At 39.3% G+C, this 21,446-nt stretch overlaps 1 protein-coding gene across 16 annotated transcripts in view; it reads left to right on the forward strand.

Annotated features, from left to right (window-relative positions):
• DAB1 (DAB adaptor protein 1) overlaps positions 1-21,446 on the forward strand; it is a 436,704-nt gene that overhangs the window by 397,062 nt on the left and 18,196 nt on the right. For 11 of the 16 annotated variants that reach the window (XM_071810184.1, XM_071810183.1, XM_071810182.1 and 8 more), the window contains 7 exons: positions 306-437; positions 1,060-1,179; positions 1,768-1,806; positions 3,138-3,203; positions 7,817-7,876; positions 18,346-18,402; positions 21,270-21,332. In XM_071810184.1, coding sequence (XP_071666285.1) covers positions 306-437; positions 1,060-1,179; positions 1,768-1,806; positions 3,138-3,203; positions 7,817-7,876; positions 18,346-18,402; positions 21,270-21,332 — 537 coding nt within the window. The remainder of the gene's footprint in view (positions 1-305; positions 438-1,059; positions 1,180-1,767; positions 1,807-3,137; positions 3,204-7,816; positions 7,877-18,345; positions 18,403-21,269; positions 21,333-21,446) is intronic. The other 5 variants (XM_065842464.2, XM_065842465.2, XM_065842466.2 and 2 more) reach the window with 5 other exon arrangements.

Below are 21,446 nucleotides of genomic sequence, written 5' to 3' on the forward strand. Positions count from 1 at the left end.
GTAGTAGCTAGATAGCATGGTATTTTCTGTTGAATTGTATCTCCTCAAAAGATACAAAAAAATGTTCAGCTGAAGATTTTAGTCAAATTATTAAAGCAAGTCAAGTTTGGCTAGATTATGAAAAGAGAATAATCTTAGAGAGTTCAGATATTAATTGATTTTGATACCAGGTTATGTATGTTTGTTTTAATTCCATGGGGCTATTGAGATCCAGATAAAGCATTGATGAAAAAGAAATCATACAGTTTTTTAATGGAAAATTTTGATGGATATTTTTTACTGTGGTTTGTTTTTTTTCTTAATAGCTATTACAGCATCACCATGCAGTTCATGAAATTTCATACATCGCAAAAGATATCACAGACCATCGAGCGTTTGGATATGTATGTGGAAAGGAGGGAAATCACAGATTTGTGGCAATAAAAACAGCCCAGGCAGTAAGTATCAGATGACTGTCATTTTGTACAGCGCAACTCAGTAGAAAAGCTGAGTTCATAAGAAGCAGTTCAAGAGGGCAATACAAGATTGTTTATGTGCCAGAGTTGTCACAAGAGTCTGCTTAGATGTTCTTAAATAGCAAATTAATGAAAACAGCTTGGGAAAAAGGGAATGTTTTTCACTCTTTCTGATTTTTCATGATGTATTTTTTTTTTATAATCAGTGACTGTTTTCCTTTCCAACTAAACTAGCCTGGAAACAGATACGTTTGTTTATATCCCTATACTCATCTAAGTAGAAAGTAATAAATACCAAAGAGCTACTTTGCATATAGTCTACTGTAATTTCGTTGTATGAGAAACCACTAATATATATGGTTTTATATTCATATATATGTCTTCTATATTAATAAATATACCTTTTATATTCATAACTATAATTAATTTGCAAATATAGTTAGTTTGGTAGAAATTAACCTGAGCCTGGATGCTAAGGTAGAAATTAAATGTGGATGCATTTTTCTCTGATTGTGGAGATGCTGTAATGGCTCTATCAGTAGGATGGGATAAGAGGAGTATATTTCCCATATAGAAACTCTCTTTCCTTTTTTTGCTTCCATAGGCTGAGCCTGTAATTCTGGACTTGCGAGACCTGTTTCAGCTCATCTATGAACTGAAACAAAGGGAAGAAATGGAAAAAAAGGCACAAAAGGACAAACAGTGTGAACAAGCGGTATACCAGGTACACGCATAAGCTTAGACTACTGCCAAGAAAAAATGTGGTTTGGCGTATCCCCCAAAAGTTGCTCCAAAGAGGCACTGAGCATCCTCAGCATTTCTTAACAGCAATGGGTTTGACTGGTGCTAGCTTCAAATGGACAAATATGAACGCAACAGCCATCGTGAGCTCAGAAGTAGGATTAAACAGTGATGAAAGCGATTACTTGGGGCATGATGAATGTGTTTAGCTACTGGAAATGTTCTGTTCATTTCCCCCGTAGTGCTTCTACAGAAGGAAAGTTTTAATGATCAGTGTGTTGTAAGTCAGGTTTTTAACAGCCTTATAATTTAGGGAAGATTCAACATACTTCTGAATGTGTGTATTGGAATCAAATCGAATAAGGTGCAGATTGTTAAACTCGGATGAAACTTGAATAAAGTTACTTTGAACAATAATGTGACTTTATCTGTATGCTAAAGAATGAAAACTATATACCTACCTGCCCATTTTGCTTATTTCTTTGCTGTCCTTCAATTTCTGAGTACAGTTCTTTTATCTCTACTGTTTATGTTCTTTGCTTTTACTGCCTGTCCTCTTACTTTGCTGTAGACAATTTTGGAAGAAGATGTAGAAGATCCTGTATACCAGGTAATTTCTGAAGCTGTATGGCCTTGGAGTTTCAGAAATGATTAGATAATATGTTATCTTCAAATACAGCCAAAACTTTTAACAAGATGTTTTGAAATTTACTGAGAGAGGTCTTATGAGAAACTTGCAAATTTTTACGGAAAGTAGAATATTTAGAGATAAAGCTGTAAGTCCTGGCACAATATATCTGTATGGAATAGAATATTTCAGTTATAGAATATATCAGGTTAAATATTTTGTAAATATTTCCTAAAATGTGGCTTGTGATTCCAGATTTTAAGTTCCAAATGAGATTTGGCATCACTTTTTAATATAAACTCCAACTAAAAAGGGAATGACTTTGAGAATAAAGACAGTAACATCTTGTTCCAATAGTAATAAATTGACATTTTGGTTTTGGCTTCTGTGGGGCCGGAATTTAATTCAGAGGGTGAATATTTTGAATAAAAAAAACAACAGTGAAATTGATGTTGTAACACATTCCCTTGTTGCCATTTGGGCTGTGATTTAATAAGAGATCTGAAATTTAAGTCTTGTTTTATCCAAGCAAAATGTCTGGGAGCGAAGGCGATTATCAGAAAGATGTCAATATATTTATGTCCAATATCCTACTAAGTGTGAAGAAGAAAAAGATGTAATTTTGTTCTTGTGTTTTTGTGCTGAAACAAAATAGATGATAGTTTACCTTTTTTTTCCTGGAGATTTTGTGTTCTTCCACTTAGGCATGTCAGTGGGAGGCACACCAAAAGAAACTGATTCAACCATTAGTGAATGTTGAACAGTGCCTAAGGTGCAGCAAGAAAGATGATAAGAATTAGGATGCCCTAAATTACTGTTCGGCTTTTGTAATGTCAGGGGTTTTATTTTGTGCTCTTCACAATAAAGCAAGAACCTGAAAAGGAAAAGTGTTGTGACAGCCTTTTGCATGTGGCCTGTTACATGAGCACCAGCCTATTCTTCCAGTTCAAATTTAGCTTTTTTTATTCTTAGATAATAAATATATGTGGAAATAATTGCCATTATGTAAAAGAGGCAACATTCACGTTGACTTCGGAAAATTAATATTGGGCCACAGGCGGTCTCCCTAGTGAGAAAGAATTAGGAAGTTGCTCTAATGATCATTAGAGGAGATTTAGGTCTATTCACTGCTGGTTTATGAAATATGAAACAACCTTACTCTGCACTTTCCAACAAACTGGTTGTCCTGCTGCCAGCCTGTACTTTGAACTTGTTTCTTTAATGCCTGCCTATGTGTTTACGTGGAATTCCAAATCGCCTTTTTCCCTTCTGTTTCATCTCTGACTTTTCCTCTCTGGCGGCTGGTGTCATAGTACATTGTGTTTGAGGCTGGACACGAGCCGATCCGTGAGCCTGAAACGGAAGAAAACATTTATCAGGTATAAAATCGCTAACTTCGGTGTTTTCATTACAACAGTTGCAAGCATTTAGTAAAGTACATTTCATATATAGTTCACTTTTATTAGTTCTCATTCATCACGAAAATGTCTGACACTTCATTCTGATGACACAAATAATCTGCCGGTCTCGGTGTGATTTTTCTGTTGTTTGTCATTTCAGCTTCTGCAAATTTTATTAACTTTGTCAACTCATGAAAGGTCTTAAACTTTTGAGTACATCATATAAGGTGATGAATAGTGAATTCTAGTTTTTTCTGTTAATTTTTTGAAACACCTATTCTAAGAAATGGATACTGAAATCTGATAGAGGGCAGACCATCCAAGCAATTCTTAGAAGGACATTTTGATGGTACTGTTCTTCTTTCTGGCTAACCAAGGAAATAACTGAGCAAACCTAAGAGCTCTCAGTGGATATCCCCCAGACTGGGGAAAATATTTTCTGAGTGCATATGTTATGTTAGAGCGCAAGCTTGCATTCTTCACGCTGACAAAAATTGCATTGAAAGCAATATAAAATAATCTTTTGTCATGCAGTTTATCCTCAAGGGATCGATACAGGGTTTATTAAAATATAATGTACTTCATTTTGTATCATATACCGGAGGCAAATGTGGAGACAGAAATCTCTGTATGCTGTAAGAAAATTGTGATTTGAGGAAATCATTTAGTATGGAGGGGCAGGAGACTCAAGCAGTGATTAAGCATTTCCTCTAGCTGTACTAGAGGTTGATCTGCTAATAAGAAAAGCTTTTATAATTTAGAGAAAGCAAGGATGGAATGGAAGGAAAAAAAAAAAAGGAAAAGTTTTTTTAAGTAATAGAAAAGGTAGGAAGATAATAAAGAAAGAAAGAAAAAAAGGTAGAATAGCTGGAAGCCAAAATAGAAGGAAGCAAAAGGGAAATGCAAGTTAAACATCAGAAAATAACCACCTTATAGACCCCCATCACAGAGTTATTAAGATGAGATTCGCTTAACCTGGTTCTGTTGATTTTTCTGGCACTCCACTGCACACACTAAGAATATGCATCTTTCTGCATCTCCAGACCAGGACATGCAAAACTCTCAAGGTGAGAGTGTGCCTAAGGTGGAAAATTTTCTACCGCATAGTGTTGAAAGTTTTACTATCTTCAGGACAGCATCTGTTAAAAAATTACTACTCTATGTAATAGTACTATGTTTTTATGCTAGAAACAGAAATCTCGTGGCAGCTACATTCAGGCTAAAGCGTTCTGATTGTTGTTCATGGAAGTGCAGAGCTTTTAGTGACGTTTTAGAGAAGAACCTGTAGAACCAGGCAAAATGGAGTCATCGCTGCCAGTATTTGGAGAAGTTAGAGCAAATTCTGGTGGGGAGGAAAGAAGTAGGAAATGCGTTCTGAGGAATGGCCTAAAGAACAGGAGGACTCTCTGGGAATTTGCTTTTTCTTAAAATAGGGATAGGAGATTTTGAGCATATAGTGAGGTCTTGTCTCATCTCAAGGTGCTGTTGTTACTGTCTTGGAAGTCACCAGAGAATTGCTCAGGGCTTCATATAGCAATGTCTGCATGTGATGAAGTTTTTTCTCGCGCATCGAGGCGCAGGAAATACCTGTGATACTCTCAGTATAGGCAGTCTAGCATTGTCCTTCTCTGTATCTACTACAGGCAACACCCTGAATACAGCAAACATTGAGATGAGGGAGCTATGAGTCTTTTTCTGTTACCTATTGTAAATTACAGATGCTGAAGTATCGCTACCATAGACCTGCCCAGAGCCGTGAGCTTCCGAGTTCCTGTGGCCTTGGTGAGCTCTTGGCTTGCTGAAAATCTGTGGTTCCCACAGCTCAGATCTTACGCTGGCAAAATTGATTCTCTTCCAAGATTTTGATGAACTCAACACCGTCCATTAAAAACTAAATTAGAAAATGTCCTCTTTTTTTTGTTTGCTTGTTCTTTTTTTTTAGTCTGGTGCAAATTGTTGCCAGCTCTATTATTTACTACAAATGCTTCCTTGTAGTACACTTCAGTAAACATGCATCTCCTCAGTAACCTCATGCATCCTCACTTCAGCCTCACCAAATCTTTCTTCTGGTACTGCTCTGTTTTTTCAACCAAGAGCTGGTATGCAAAGAATTCACTTCTCCCTTGTTGGAAAGATTCCTACCCAGTGGGTAACTGGAGGTGGAAGATATGTACCAAAAGTGACAATTTCTATTTTTTTTAACATAGTAGAGGTCACAACTTTCTTTTTAAGCATTCTTTCTCTGTCTGTCACCTTTCTTTAATACATTACCCCAAAGACTGTGTCTGTCTGTTCTTTTAATATTGTCTATATAATTTGCTCTAATGTGTTAGTTAGGCAGGGACTTGATTGCCGAGCATGTGCCAATCGTCTCACCTAGTGTCAGATGTCTTAATACCATCTCTTATCCTGCCTGTCGTTTTAGTGAGGTGGGAATGGGATTGTGATAGGTGGTTTTGTATCGTGTATGTAGCAGCACTGGCCTCTTTGAAGAGGCAAGTTCTGCTCCATGAGGAGTTGACAATCTGAGATGGGGGTTTCCGAGTTGCGGCGCTTGTATTGCCGGTAAGATACAAGTACATCAAAATGGATCACAGCCTGTCACAGAGACAGAGCTGTCAGCAGCAATAGTGCTGGTACCTCTTCGCTGATATTGCTAATCAAAGAAAAAACAGAAGAAATCACTTGCCGACCCCCAGTCTCAGTAGCAATGCAAAAAAAAGTGTGATGATGCATGGCAAGTAAAGACAACAAGACGACAGGCGGTATCAAGTCAGGAGAGAGAAATGTCTTTTGGAAAAGTTTCTCTGTCTTGATATTGAAAGTCAGAAGCTTTTCTCTAATGTAATTGTAAGCTGGAGTGTGAAGGAGAGATTGATAGTGCAGGGAAATGCACATTCCACAATAAGCTGTGTGGACGGGCCTGTGCAAATTAGGATTACTCCATAGAAAAGTTGGAAGGAGGAAGAGGAGAATGACTGAAGGAGAAGCTTTCCAGAGAGAAAGAGGAAAATGCAGCCTCATGACAGTTTATAAACAGTTTATCTTACCACAGTTGTCCTCTTTTTATGAAGACTAAGCATTCCAATGACTTACTAAATAGACCATTCTACACTGTCATGTAAAGCTCTCTCTTTGCAGGCTGTTATTTCCATGAAATGGAATTGTTCCACTGTTACCAGTTTCATGTATCTAATGTGATTTTAGTGGGTTTACGGGAAGTGGTCAGTACTTTGAGGAAACCAAGGCAAGCAAGTCATTCCCGGGATAGGAATAGAAGAGATCTTTTGAAAAGCTCATTCAGTTTCTGTGAGGGTTCTGTGCTCGTGCTCTTGACAAACTCTTGCAGTGTGCACCAAATTAAAGATGAACGGTTTCCCATAAAGACTTTGCTGTTTAAACATGGGCAAGAGAATGTTTGAACCATAGAAAGATTTTTCGATATGTTATGCAGACTAAGAAATGATGGCACATCTCAGTAGATAAGTAACGTTACTTCAGCTTCCCGTAAACCACTCCTACTCTAATATCAGAATTATAAGAAATTTAATGTCTTAGAAGGCAGAAATGGTAATTATTTTGTCATATCTGCAATATCATTTCTCCTATTGACCTGTGAGGTTTCATTAATGTCTGAAATGTAGCCTTCTTACGCTGAATGCCCTTGTTCAGTGGAGAGGTAGAACTGACTTACTTAGAGTATTTGTGCCAGTTTAGAGCATGTTTTTACTGTTCTTTTTGCTTGTGACATTTACAGTAGATATTCAGTGCTTCTAAGAAGGAAAAGAAATATAATCTCAAAGTATAAATATGTAAACCAGCAGTCCTTGGGCAAGTAAAGCCCAGTATTACAAAGTGACTGAATTTACATGAACAGGTTATAAATGCCCAAGGTGTAAGTGACTTGTTGACTCAACTAAAGACTCATCCATATTTTTTAAGTGCATCATCCCCTGTCCATCTGAGGCTGTTGGCTTCAGCTTCCTGACTGTGTCAGACTCTGTCAGGCCAATAAATCCTTAGTAAAAATTGCAGCATTGTACCCAGACATCACTTAGAGCAGCCGCAGGGCCCGATCATGGCAGGGATACATGTTATGATGTTATGACTTTATTTGACTTAGATTATTAAATGAATTGGAAGGAAGAACTCTAACGCCATAGGCCAAACGTCTCTTTCCCTCAGATCAGTAGCTCTATTTGGGATCTCTGCCACGGAGGAAGATGACATACTGACCTGATCATGACTTCCATGTGCATCTTCAAACCCTCAAGTAAAATGAAAAAAGCAACCATTTAAGTAGGAAGCAGATCCAAGTGCACCTGGACGTAATGCAACTGAAATTAACAGAGAATGAAAATCTCACTTCTGAACACTGCTGGGCTTGAGGATTTAAGAAATTCAGATAGATGTTTTATTTCTTCACTGTCTTCACTGTCTTCACTGTTAATGTCACTAGTTGGATGAAAAGGGAACCATCCATGATTTCATTAGTGTTAAATGACTATTCTGTAGATAAATATCAATTGCTGATGTCAGTTTTTCATCAAACCTGCCTGGGCAGTGACCTTAGTTTTCATTTGCTGTTGCAGGTTCCTACCAGCCAGAAGAAGGAAGGTGTTTATGATGTGCCAAAAAGTCAACCTGTAAGTGTAAGTATCTTCCCTATTTATATGCAGTAAAGAACGTGTGTTTCTTAGCTTCTGTGACTTTCATTATTGTATGTAACATTTGGAACATTCCTCGTGATGTGAATTTTATCAGTGATGTGTTACAGGTTGACTGGGTTGCTTTGGAGCAACCAGGACTGTGCTGTCACTTGTATCCATCTCATTCATTATTTAAATATCCTTTCTCTTTTCTGACTCATTTTTATGAAAGCCACCAGGTATAAATATGTTATCTGTGGTTAAGAGTTGACAGTGAGTCTTCTTGTTCCTGCACAAATCGTTGCTGCCTGGATTAGAAGGGTTCCTCTATTACCAAATGCTCTGCAAGGTTTGTCACTCGGAGTGAGCATGGGCTGCATTTTCTCCTGTGTGCTCTGTCAGAGCCATATGTTGCATATTGTGCTCCTTACAGCTTGATTTAGTAGGACAAAAAGAGAGGCAAGGCCTGAGTAGAGCGGAGGTCAAGAGATGTGGTATTAGGAAAAGGAATGTCAGAACATTATCTGTGACCTCTGTGGAGATTTTCTGCAGCTCTAACGTCTACACCTCTCAGAAGACTTCCTGGTGAATTCAGTGTGCTGATAAGTAAAGATTTCTTAAGGAGCTTCAGATCAAATGTTACCAAAAAAATGAGAATTGGTGTTAGAATTACTTTTCCATTGTTTGGGAAGAAAACCAACCAAACAAGTTACATCAAAATCCAACCTAACATACAGAATAGAAAAGCAACTGTTTTTCCGATAAAATCAACTTCTATGGCAGCTTAGTGAGAGCAGAGTAGGGCAGAGATACGTGCGATTGCCATTGGTTCCAACAGCTGTGGGGGAACTATGAAAGGAACTACATCAAGATTAACTGTGCAAAAAGACCTCATTCAACGAATTCCCAAGTGGCAGAATATTTTCGGTATGTATTGCGTTGCTTTCCTGATTATTGTGGGCTGTAATCAGCACAAGGATATTTCCTCCCAATATTGGTACATATTATTTCTGTAGTGCTCTAATGGTTAATGGTCAGTACAGACTCAGTTCTTTCTGTCCTGTGCCTTATATGGACAGTAGACTATTAAAAATAGGGTTAAGATGCTGGTGTGTCTGGATGTGTCTGTTCTCTATGTATTGGCATTTTGAGGAGGTGAAGCATTTATACCCATAATGCGTAAGGAATGGGAACCAGTGGTTGAGAGAAGATGTCTTAGCAACAAGGCATGCCTTTGCTGAAGGGCAGGTTATATTCTTTAATATAATTTTTTGCTATAGATACCTTGAGAAATTGCTTGATTATATTGGCTGCACAGAAAATTAGTATTTCTGGGGGTTTGTGTGAGGATGGAGAAAAACAAAGGAAAAAGTCAAGAATTTGAGTCTGCTGTAAGCATGGGGAAAATGCCTGTACTGAGGAGAGAAGGAACCTCCTTTTGCATGAAAATGTGGGAACTTGCATAGCTTAGGCTGAGCACAAAGACCAAGATGTCGAATAAAAAAAGATAAATGCTGGAGAGTGGCTGGTTGAGGGCCTGAACTGTGACAGTTCTGTGGTTTGCACAAACAAACAAGACTTGCCATAAATATTTCATGCTAAACCACTAGGAGGAGGGAGGCATCACAGTGTAGTCTGAGAAAATCTACTAAATAACTCATGTTGCATAACTAATTAAGGTATTTTCGGGCACGGAACAGCTGTAGATTTTTCACTCATTTCTCATATAGTTCAGTGTTACAATTTTTCCACTGTACATTTCCTGAGACTTTTTTGTTATTTCTTCAGCGATGTTTCAAATTTACTCTGGGTATAGTCTGTAATTTAGGTCATTGCAGTGTGATTGGGTATACAATACACTTGCAATCATGTCTGCAGACACTTTGGTATTAGACTGTCCTGGTAAAGAGCACGACTGTGAGATATAGGTCATGTGGAACCTACTCTGTAATCATCAAATATATTTACACTGTTATCTCCATGTAGCTGTTTTCAGACTAAATTTTTGTTGTTGTTGTTGTTGTTGTTACTTCATAGTTAAAGTCATTAGAGCTTTTTCTCCAAACAACTGATGTACTTCAATCTGTGAAGAATAAGGGTAGAGGAAGACATATGTAGCTGAGACGGCTTAATCTTTCTATTAGTATGTATTAAAAAAAAAAAAGAAAACCAGCATTAGCTGTTAAAATTAGCAATTTAATATTCCACTGCCCATCTGATTTATTGCTTACCCATCCACATCTGAGACTCTCTGTCATTGAGACGATTGCCATAATTTTTATTTCAATTTATAGCTGTCATTATTATATAAACCTCTGAAATTCAATCTGAGGGCAAATAATCTAGCTCATCTGCCTGGTTGAAACATAGAAGGACACTTTCTTTATTAGGAGATCTTGCTTTCATTAATTTCATAATGGATTAATAAAATGAGAAACTTTTTGTAGCTCCTAATGGGTTTCAGGCACCATGAATTCTCTCTCCTGACAATAAATACACCACTTAATGAAAACGCAGCAAGTTTTGCTCGAGTTCAAACTGAATTGCCCACGTTCCCTGGACAGAGATTGATTTTTTTTCCTCTGGTGTGTTCTCAGGCAAGTTATCTCTATTCTCCACGCAGAAGAGTGAGGGACACTGAAGCAGCCAGCTACGTGCCCTCCACCCTTGACTCTCTGTAGCCAGTGGAGAGAAATAGCAACTTAATGGGGAAATTCCTCCTGTTGCGTGAGGTGTCCCTCTCAGGTGGAAATAAATGTACATCTGGACAGTGTTATTTTGTGCTGCAGAGGAACTTTAAATGACTTGCAGGTGTGGTAACTTCTAAATAGTTAAACTTAGGTGGGGTGAGATTTACCACTAATAGCCAGAATCCTTTTTGCGAAGGCTGCTTTGAACCTGAGAAGCATAATTCATACTGGTTTTCAAAAAGATACAGCTTCCTAAGAAGCCAGAACCATTTGGGAAAATATTTTTCTGTGTGCGTGGGATCCCGTCATGGCTGAAGGTGTGAAGCATCTTCATGCTGGTGCCATGAAGCAGAAGTATTCAGCATTCTATATGCATCAAGATAGCCGATGTACTTATACAATGCTGTGCTGTTGTGTGAGGCCATTTGTCAGAAAGCGTCAAAGTACTTTGTAGTGTGACTCCGCGTGATCGCTGATATCGAGTAACGTAAATACGGTGCAAATGAGGCGGAAAGGAATGAGTCTCAGATCTCAGAATTTGAATGTACCCACTGAACTCAATTATGAGTGGTGGCTGGTTGCCAAGTCCCTTCTCTGACACTGGGATGAAAAGATTGCTTACTTGGTATAATTCTTGTATTTCCCCATCTCCCTGCTGCATCCTTTCCTTGCAAATTTCCTTTGCTGGGCATGCAGCTCAGCTCCAAACACACTTTCCATGGTATCCAGTATCCTCCCAGTATCTCTCCCTTCATCTATATCAACACACACTTCTTGTATTCATTCCTATTTTTCTCTCTGCTCCTTCATTAGACCAGTTTTCCTACTCTTTGTTCACTGAGAACAGGCATCGAGCCAGCAAAAGAAAGCATACTTACCCCAAAGAGCTTGTGTTAAGTGGTACAGGCTCCACTTAGAAATTGTGGTTCTGTATGTGAAATTAACTGTTTTTAAAAAGTGGAATGTTTAATGAACTCTTTTTGTCATAATTCCCCATTGTCTCCCCATTATACATCCACATCAAGTTCTAGCTGTCATGGTGTTTTTAGGAATCGGAGTCAGACTGTAAATACCCTTCACAGAGACTGTCAGTCATGTCACAATAAAACCTTCTCTTCTCATCAATATGTCTAAATTATCTGCTTACAATTTTATGAAGGCTTTCAAACAACTCGTCTTACTGCAATATAAAGATTCAAGGCATTATAGCTGATGCCTTACAGTGCATAGAGTCTTCTGGTTGGTACCAGCTACATGGAAAATACTAAACCAGGGTGGAATGGACAGGGAGGAATTGGGCTGCCTCAGGGGCAAGGCAAGGGAGGAACAGATGGAGTTGGGCTGGACTTGAGCCCACTCAGGTCTAGAAACCTGATCTTTCTGCCCGAATTAGGAAGCTGCATTTGGGAAAGCTCAGTTTTAATTCTGGCTGGGATGACAGTGCTGTTTGCAGGTCTGATTTGTTCAGAGGAGGTATGCCTGGAGTTACCTGGAAGACACGGACAGCCCTGGGCTCCACCAGCTCACACAGAAAGTTGATCCCTGGAGTAATGGCAAAATGTCTGGCGATAAAGTTGCTTAGAGCAGCTTTCCAGATAACTCTGAGCATCCTCTGCATAGTGAATTCTTTCTATGACACTTGGCCTGTAGAAGAGCTTTGTAACTCTGGCTTTTCCCTAATTTTTCATCAGTGGCTTTACAGAAACAGCTTGCAGACTGGTAACATCGACTTCAGCCTCCACAACCCAGTTTTCAGGATCAAATTTTCAAACATGAGAAGAGGAGGAGTGCACAGGCCCAGTCTCTGACTATCTGTGCCTGCAAAGCCATCCGTTTTTATTTACCTTTGCTAGAAGAGACACCTGTGTTCAAATGCCCTGACTTAATTGCGCTCGATTAAACCCCACGTACAAGGTTTAACATCATGATGTGGGACCTGCATTTTTAACAGACACAGGTAGTTGTTGCAAAGTTTGAAAATACATTAGTTTGCTACAATAATGTCTTGTGTCATGTGTTTCTTTGATGTTTTAGTGGGCTGCTGCTATTTTTTTTTTAAAGAGAAGTGGATATACATAGTGGTATCTGTAGTGTAGGCGTTACACTAACTGTTCTGAGAAGATGCTGTGCAGCACTGGAAATACCTCTGCTCCTTGTGCGCCTCCTCCCAGCTTGCCTTTTGATTTAATACCAGTATTAACTGCTGGCTTATAATGGAAACATTTAGCACCATGCCAAAGGTAACATCTCAGCCCTGGAGGTGAGATGTTGTTGTCACAGACATGTCTTCAACAGCAAGACTTGCGCAGTAGCAGGAGGCCTTTATTATAACAGCCTCTCCACACATCAGCCGCTTCTGTCCATCTGCTGTGTGGGTACCATCCCCTCTGCATCCTCCATCACCTGCCCTGTGATACCCTCTGAGCAGTTGTGGCAGGTGTGCTGTGTGCATTCTGCATCAGTTTGGGGAGAAGCTCTCGTAATTTTTTGTGGATTCACTCAGTCCTATCCTATGTTATTAAGTACAGAAGTACACAGGTTTTGGATTTTTTGCTTGCCAAAACTCAGACGATTTAAAGGTTTGGAAGATACCAGAGTGATGCGGTGTTTGATAATGAAAATAGAAATAACTTGTTTCTTAAGCTTGGTTATAGCTCCAGTCACCTGTCATTTTGAAAAGCATTAGGTAGACCTGTATACCTGACCTTGCAAGTATATTAAAATAGTAAATTTGGGGTTATTTCTAACTCCCTTCCATTTTTAAGTTTATTCCCTACAAGCATCCAAATCTGTTTCTGCCATCATACTCTAGAAGTGGAGTTTTACTCCCATGTGGAAGTTTGGATTCTCGTCACCACTTGTCTCTCCAGCCTGCAATTAAAGAATGCCATTGCGTGTCACCAGGGCTGACTGCATGGTGCCACACAGGTGGTACCGCAGCCCCCTGACATTACAGAATTCATCTTTCCTCATCTGAACTCTTACCGTGTTCTGTGCTGCTGTCCTTGTTCCAGTTTTCCCCAGGGAGACTGGTAGAGCTACACGCTGGGAACAAAAGGTGCCTTACTTTCAGAAACAGATCTTCAGGCAATAAATGCCACTGATGCCAGTGAACATGTCTGGCAGTAACTCTGGATGGAAACCACATTGAACCAGCCAGAATCTTGTTGTTGGTCCCTGATTTTCCTGTTCAGACACAATTCTTCATGCTGAAATGAAATTTGGTGCAGGCTGGCTTTAGCCACTCCATCAGCTGAAATGTTTTGCTCCAGTTTTCCAATGAATGGAAAAAGATGTTTCATTTTAATATCATTGCATTGCATCAACCACATGCAATAAATTACATGTATTTGTAAAGGTACCTACATCTAAAGCCATGCTTATGTTTCTAGAAGAGAGATGTGAAGGCCTGTTACTGCATAGTATATGTGAATTACAACAGCTTTTGTAGCTTATGTCAACAATTTGAAAGCCTCAGTATTTAGTTCAACAACATAGTGATATTTCTGGACTTGAAGCATTTCTTTTAAATACATGAGATGTGACTGGTGTATACCATGGTGTATACCATGCTCTCAGAACCCACAGCGTGGGGTCTGGAGAAGATATTGAGGAGGTGACCTTTGGTGGTGCTGGGACCTTTGCACCAGCATCCTCTGTGCTCCAATTATCTTGAGTGTTGTGTTGCCTGGAAGCAGCATGGGTCTGGCTCCAAGTGTCATTCTTTTGGACTCATGATTTATTAGAGTCTGTCAGAACGGTGGTAGTTGAAACATTTTAAATATCATTTCCTATAGGAGTAAATAGCTAAATTACACAGGGAATTCAAAATTAAGTTTCCTTCAAATGAAGAGAAAATAAACAAGTGAGTAAGTGTGTGTTTTGATCATATAAGAAATCTTTAGTTTAAAGGAAGCTATTGAGCAACAGTGAAGCAATCCATTCAAACACTCCTCAGTAATCTAGTATGTCCATTATCCTTAACCATCCACCTCTTTAGCTGTGCAGGCTTGACTAACAGCATTTTTAACCAGCACTTCCAGTGCCTCCCCATGAAAAAGTAAGGGAAACTGGTCAATTGGTGAATGTGATGAAGCTCAAGGCTACTGTGAAGATTGGTACATCATACCAAAGTCAGTACTTGGGTTTATTACTTCAAATAAAAATACAGAGGAGAAGAATCACCTATAGAAGAATTCTCTTGACAGGAGTTACCCTATGAAACTGGAAAGAGAAATTTTAAGTAGGAGGGTTCCTGCGTCTCACAGGATTCTGAGCACTGGAACCCTGTGTGAGTGACTGATGTCCAAATGCAGGTATGTTGGATAAAAATCAATCAGTGTAGTTTTATGGCAGCTCCTGTTGCTGATCTGACCTGTACTGTTCGGGAACCACCCTGAATGTTCACTGCAGCCTTGCAACTAAGATGTCGTGTCTGCTATAGTGGTGAAAATCTGGGTTGATGGTAATACCAAGGCTGCAGTTTGCTCTGTTATGGGAAAGTTTATGGCATTTGGGTATCTTTAGGATCTGTAGAGGGTTGGAGATTGCAAAGGCATTGACTTTTTTTATTCATACATACCTTTTTCTGTGTATGCTCTTCAATTAGAAAGTAATTAAGCAATTCTTTGTTGAATTATCATGCTACTCCATTAATCCAACAGTAGTTTTACAGGAAAACAATACATTTGTTGGATGTTTTCAGTGTGTGTCAACCTACTAGATGTAGTTTGTTGATCAGTTTTGATGTGTGCTTTCGTTGTAGTTCTAATTGGTTTTTAGAATGAATTGCAGTTAATTAGCAAGCTGCTTGCAGCTCATGGTGCTCGTAGTAATATCAACATTTGTGGTATAAGGTTGTGGAAATAACTGGAACTTTGCTTAAATAAAACAAGTATTTGAACCATCAGAAAAAATATTTGACATATCCAAAATATTTACATTTTCAACTAGAGTAAGAACAAAACTCTTTAATTTGACTGATGATTTGACTTGTCATTAGCCTTTCAGTGTAAAATACTTGTTAGAAAAAGGGGGATTGAAAATGCAGAGAGGCAGCGTGGTTGGATGAGCCCTCTTTTCTCTCTGGGACCGAGTGGTAGGGCACTTACCCTGAGTGCAGAAACCAAGTTTAAATCCCTCTGCTCTCTTAAGAGATCTGAATAGCTAATACCCAGTGCAAAGGTTAATTACTAATTGCTGGTTATTTGCTATATTTAGTATACTTCATACTCTTTTTTTTTTTTTACTTGCTGAGCTCTGTATCAGAGTACAAATTAATTACTGTGTGGTGTTCTTTTTCCTGCTTTTTAAGCATCATCTTTGCTTCATTCTCTGAGATTTCGGTGTTTTGTAAGATGCTTCTTCTATTGTCTCATTTGCAAAAGTATAGCAATATTAAGCAGGTTTTCCTGTGTTGTAAGTCAGTGTAGACCCCTTGCTTTTTGTAAAACCAAGCTGAGTAACAGAAGTCAAATATTCTCGCTTGTTATATTTAGGAGTGAAAGAAGTAAGGTGCTTCACACTTTTATGAGTGCAAGAGTCCTGTCTTAGATTTCCCTTGTAAAACTTGCACCTTCAGCATTGTTTAGGAAAGATGTTTTTCAGACTACTTGGTGGTCAGAGGGAACACGGTAGTGGAGGTGAATCAGGTTGTGTTCAGGTTTATGAAAGCTGCAGTTTGCTTATCTCTTATCATTGCTTCTGTACTCTTGGTTTTCTCCAGCTCTTGGATAATATGTTTTTTTCTTTAGTGAACAGTGAAATGTGTCACCAGGAATTTCATTACCAGCTGGAGTGGTTCAAAAAGCTTGCTGCTGCTTTAAGAAGCCAGATTTACATATTTCATGTTTAAAAGATTTACAATACGTCTCACATGCCTGTATAGAAAGATGGAACTTTCATTATAGCTTTAATGGCACTGCGATACAAGGATTAATACCCTTCCCTCCGCCTCAGTCTGTGCGGCTGGTCGCGAGTGCCTGGTGTGTTCCTGGTTGACTAAGCTGTAGGGGTGTGTTCATATTCAAGGAGATGCATTTTTGAATAATTAAAGCAAGCTTTTACATCACTCTGTGGAGAAATCCACAGACAGCAAGCCTAGAGAAAGATCCAGGACTGAAGCATCTTTCCAGGCTTCTGGTTATTTTCTATCGTGCGCTGGGGAAGGAGGGGGAGGATTGTTCTCTTTAATTGCGAAGGTTAAGTGCTTTGTATTGAAAAGCCGAACCGGAGGAAGGCTCGAAGGACCAAATTTTGTGCTCAGTAGCCGTGTTGCAGCCTTGGCTGTTCCACGCTCTAACAGACTGGGATATCTCACCCTTGTCTCACCAGTGTGTAATGCAGAACACGAGCTGGTGGAAGATGCAACTCAAGTGCTACATGATAATTGGGCACTTGGGGATGCACCGTGACAAGTTGGGCAAATGTTTTCTGTGAGGTCCCGCTGTAGCACAGGTGGGAATTTCTAATGGCCCATCAAATGCCCTGCACATCTTCCCTCTGTGCCGAGACACGGTTGTTTCACAGCTGGTTTCACAGAGCGATGGGGGTGACCGGGGCAGGATCCGCTTCCCAGCAACACGAGCTGCAACCCGGGATGCTGGCAGATGGAGGACTAAACAAGGGGGCTGTCAGAACAGAAAGTGATTAACTACTGGCCAAAACTGATCCCTCCTGAAGATGTAAACCCTTCTGTGTTAGTTTTAAGAATATTTTCAAAGTCTGTGGAGTTCTTTGAGTAAGGGGACCCAGCTTTTTCACATTTTCCTTACCTGGGGTTGGGGGGAACACACTGGTGGCTCAGAACTGGGTGCTTTCCTGGTTGTGCGTGATGGCATTTTCTTCCTTTAGCTTTGCCTTGTGCCAGTCGTTTTTATTTCTTCAGGTCTATGATGAGATGTGGGGAGGGGGGGAAGAAATGAATTTATAGGCTGTTTCTGAGATTTTTAAACTTTGTTTGAAGGTAACATGCAATTACCGGCTGGTAACTTGTATGAAGCTTCTCGGTCATCCAAGATTTGATTTTTGATAACTTGCTGTTATGTTTGTTTCTTAAGCAGTAAAGTCTCTAATGCTTCAGTAAATGTTAACTGAAATTTAGCATTCTGATGACACTGAGTTCATAATTTGTGTTAAATATGTAGACGGATATAGATATGTATGTATGTATGTGCAGGCATTATGCTCCCACATATAATTAATTACACACAAACTATGGATTTGAATGTAACTTGAATTGACTTATGTAAGTAATTTTTTAAATTACTATCAAAAGTAAATAGGTATCTTAAATATGTTTACGTTGATGTTATACTTATCCTAGTTAAGAGGAAGATGTGTTTTTCTGCAAATGGTGCTTTTAGTGCTTTTGTTGTCCAAAATTCAATATATTTTTTACCCCCGAGGATGTTAAGTCTTTTCTTGCACCAAGCTGATGAATAGTTCCATTAATGTAAGCAGGATCAGACCTCACTGGGTATGCTTGTTGCTGAATTAATAAATATATGGGAAAATAAATAGTTATGATGCAAGCAGTGAAATTGCCTTATACACCAGAAGTTGAGTTTGAGCGCAAATAAAGGGTACGTTTGCCCCACGTCCCAGCAGCATTCAAACTCACCGTTTTGACTGTGCGATTTCATCTCTGTGCTCACTGCAAGGTGGAGAGGGTTTTCATTTCAATACTGAAGTCAATAATTATGGAGGTTATCATTTTCGTGCTCAGAAATTCATGTCATTTTCATAAATCATTCATTTCATTTCATAAATCATGCTTTACAGCTGGAGAATGGAAACTTATTGCTGGACATTGATGAAAATCTTGTTTCAGTCACTCAGGTAAGGTTGTGACACTAAAAATATTTTAAGGAAATATAGATGAAATCACCTATAGGAATAATGCAATTTGAAAACGTTCAACTTGGGATTAACGTGACTGGAATGTAGCTAATATCAGGTGTGAATAATTTAAAAAAGCTTAATGGGTGGAATGAGTTCTGTAGTGACAGTGAAATCACAAAAATAAAAGATAACTATTTGGTGGCCAGAATCTCTTCTGCAGCAAGTGGGTAAAACTATGTCTATGTCGGAGAAGTTGCATTCGTTTATTCAGGCTGAGAATTGGGTTGTAGAAATAAACTAGATCCAGAATCCAGAGCTGAACCATTTGGGACTTTAAAATCCCACCTTCAAGTGTTGCTGTTTAAGACTGTCTCTAGTAAGTAAACAATGAAGTTGCATTCCCACTAAATTTCTATTTACATTATCTGGTGTAGTTCTGTAACTCCTGTTGGATGTAAGGTTGCTATTCCGTGAGAAATAATTCCCCTGTAAATATATTTGTTTTCCTTGGGGAATATTGTGAATGAGGATTTATTACAACAACTGGTGAAGTCAGCTTTCCTATCACTCTCTCCAGCTGCCTGTTTAGAAATCCATCGGCAGAGTTTCTCTTAAGAGCTTTAACAGAATTATATCTGCGAAGAGTTTCCAAAGATCCGTCACCTCGAAGCACTCTGAAAATTAGTATTATTCCCATTTTACAAGGGTATCGAGGCACAGAGATCTGAGTTGCCACCTTTCGAATACATACCATTTAATCCTGAGTTCTAAAGTATACTCACTATCAATTTTCAGTATTGATATGTAAGGTGTAATATTTTTTCCAGAAAAAATTTATAACTTCTCAGACGGTTTCTCTTTGTTTGTGTAACCACATGTGCCCTGCACTTTCACATCCTCTCTGGTTTGCTCTCCTGCTTCCTCGCCTGGGATGGAAGCACTGGGGGAGCCTTTGCTCGTGGCTTCCTTGAAAGGAGACGTGCTTTTTCTCAGCAAGCCAGAGATGAGAAAACAGTGAAAAATTCACCCGTCCTGGAGGAAAAGGGCGGATTTAGGGGTGGTGCTGAACATGCAATTTGGAGAGATGAGAAGAATGTGGCTCCTTCTGTAATTTGGTGTCACCTGGCATCTCTGGGGTCAGCAGTGTCTAAAGGAGGCTTGAGGTGATTTCAAAACAAGTGCTGCTGTTGTCATCATTCCAACTTTTCTGGGCATTTTAACAATGCACACACTGCAGAAGTGACTTATGGGCTTTTCTTCTGCAGAAGTGACTTCTAACAGTATTTTAGTAATGTACACTAGAATCGGTATACCCTGAAGAAAACATGGATTTTCTTATTTCTCACTGCTTGCATTTCCACACATACACTTAGAGGGACGCATAAGCCCATAAGAAGAGAATGTTGTCATAGCACTAAAACAATGTGATCTATTTAATATAAGACATGATGAGAAGAAATGTGAAATAATGCACCCCTGGGTGCATCATTAGACATAAGCCTGAGAACCATCTAAGCTGCTTGACAAATTCCAGGTCTAAGTGATTGTAGCACTGCTTTTGTACATGAGAACAGAGATTGAATTGCAAAAATGTATAAACCTTTGCAATTATTATACTTTGAATGACAGTCTTATTTCTTAAAGGATCATTTGTAATAGAAGGTTGAGGGAGGGAAAGTAATTGTAGGGTCATCTTACTCCTTTGGTAGTTTGTAAAGACTGACCAGCCAGTGTGATTAATGCCTTAAGCAGCTGCCCTTCCAGGTCAAGACTCAACTGGATTTCAAACCTATGTATGTGATAGGAGGCTGCAAAGTTTTATGTGCCTAAGCTGGGGAGGAGACTCAATGAACTAAATTAAGATTTGCATTAAATCTGGTTCATAATGAGAATTGTGGCTTGCCACACATGTGGGAGCGATCGAGTATGATACTGGGAAGAAGGAAAGCCAATAAGCAGAAGGTAGTGGAGAAGGAATAATTCTGGAGTTCCCATCAAAGCTTTCCAGAACAACCACCCTGATATGGATGATAGATGGGTTTTAGGTTTCCTGCAGAGCTATAATGGATCTGTGCTTTTCCATCCCTGGACTCCAGCTCAGCTGATTTGCAGATGGGTGGAAGAGAGTGATTTTTCTCCAGAACATGTAAAGGAGCTTTGATTATGCAGCCACTCACTGTGCTCTTTATTATGGAAGTGCTTTTTCTCTTCTGGTCCAGTTAAGTGAGACCTATATGGGTGACCTATTTTGAGATCAAACTGAAGGACGCCCTGAGAAAACATTTCTAGCATGAGTTAAATGTAGAACTACAAACTTGAAACAACCCAGTTGTGCGTCCTTCTTCAAGTCCGCTTATGCAGGTCACAGCTGTCTCATGGGCAAGGGGAAATGAGGCAGCACGTTAAAAGCCTTTCCCTTCTGTATCCTTCTGTTACCTCCACAGTTTGCTGCTGTGTTTTAAGAGCTTGTAGTGGGGGTTTAGAAAAGGAGACAGGGAAGAGGACTGGCCGTAAAATCATGCTTGGTGCTCACCGATGTTAAGAGTGGAGCAGTAATGCATCCAGTCCTATTCTGGATAGTTTCTCCATGCTTAATTCATTTTTTTTATGGTGGAGAATTCCCTACAGAATCATTTTATAGGGTGAGCTGCTGGCTATTTGAGTCCGTCATCAATATCAAAATACCACAGCTTGAACCCATGGGTTTCCTCCATATGGGACTTGAGATTTGAAGCCTCTTAGGGGATTTATATTGCTAGCTGTTTTTAGTTAACTTTACAAGTTGCAACTGGTTAAGTCATGGTTTTTTCTCCTCGAAAGATAAATGGGAATGTTTGGTGTTTTTTTTTTTTTTCTCTTCACAGGCTGTTACCCAACTAGAGCTTTTTGGGGACATGTCCACTCCTCCTGATGTAACCTCTCCCCCTGTGAGTACCCAGGGAAATGAAACTGTGCATTTTTCTACATGTTCTTTTCAGCACATTTGTTGAGCACATTTACAGTTCAGGTCATCAGCCATTCCAGTAGGGAGGATTTCAAAG

Source organism: Patagioenas fasciata, chromosome 6, assembly GCF_037038585.1.
Source record: "Patagioenas fasciata isolate bPatFas1 chromosome 6, bPatFas1.hap1, whole genome shotgun sequence".
Classification (NCBI taxonomy): domain Eukaryota; kingdom Metazoa; phylum Chordata; class Aves; order Columbiformes; family Columbidae; genus Patagioenas; species Patagioenas fasciata.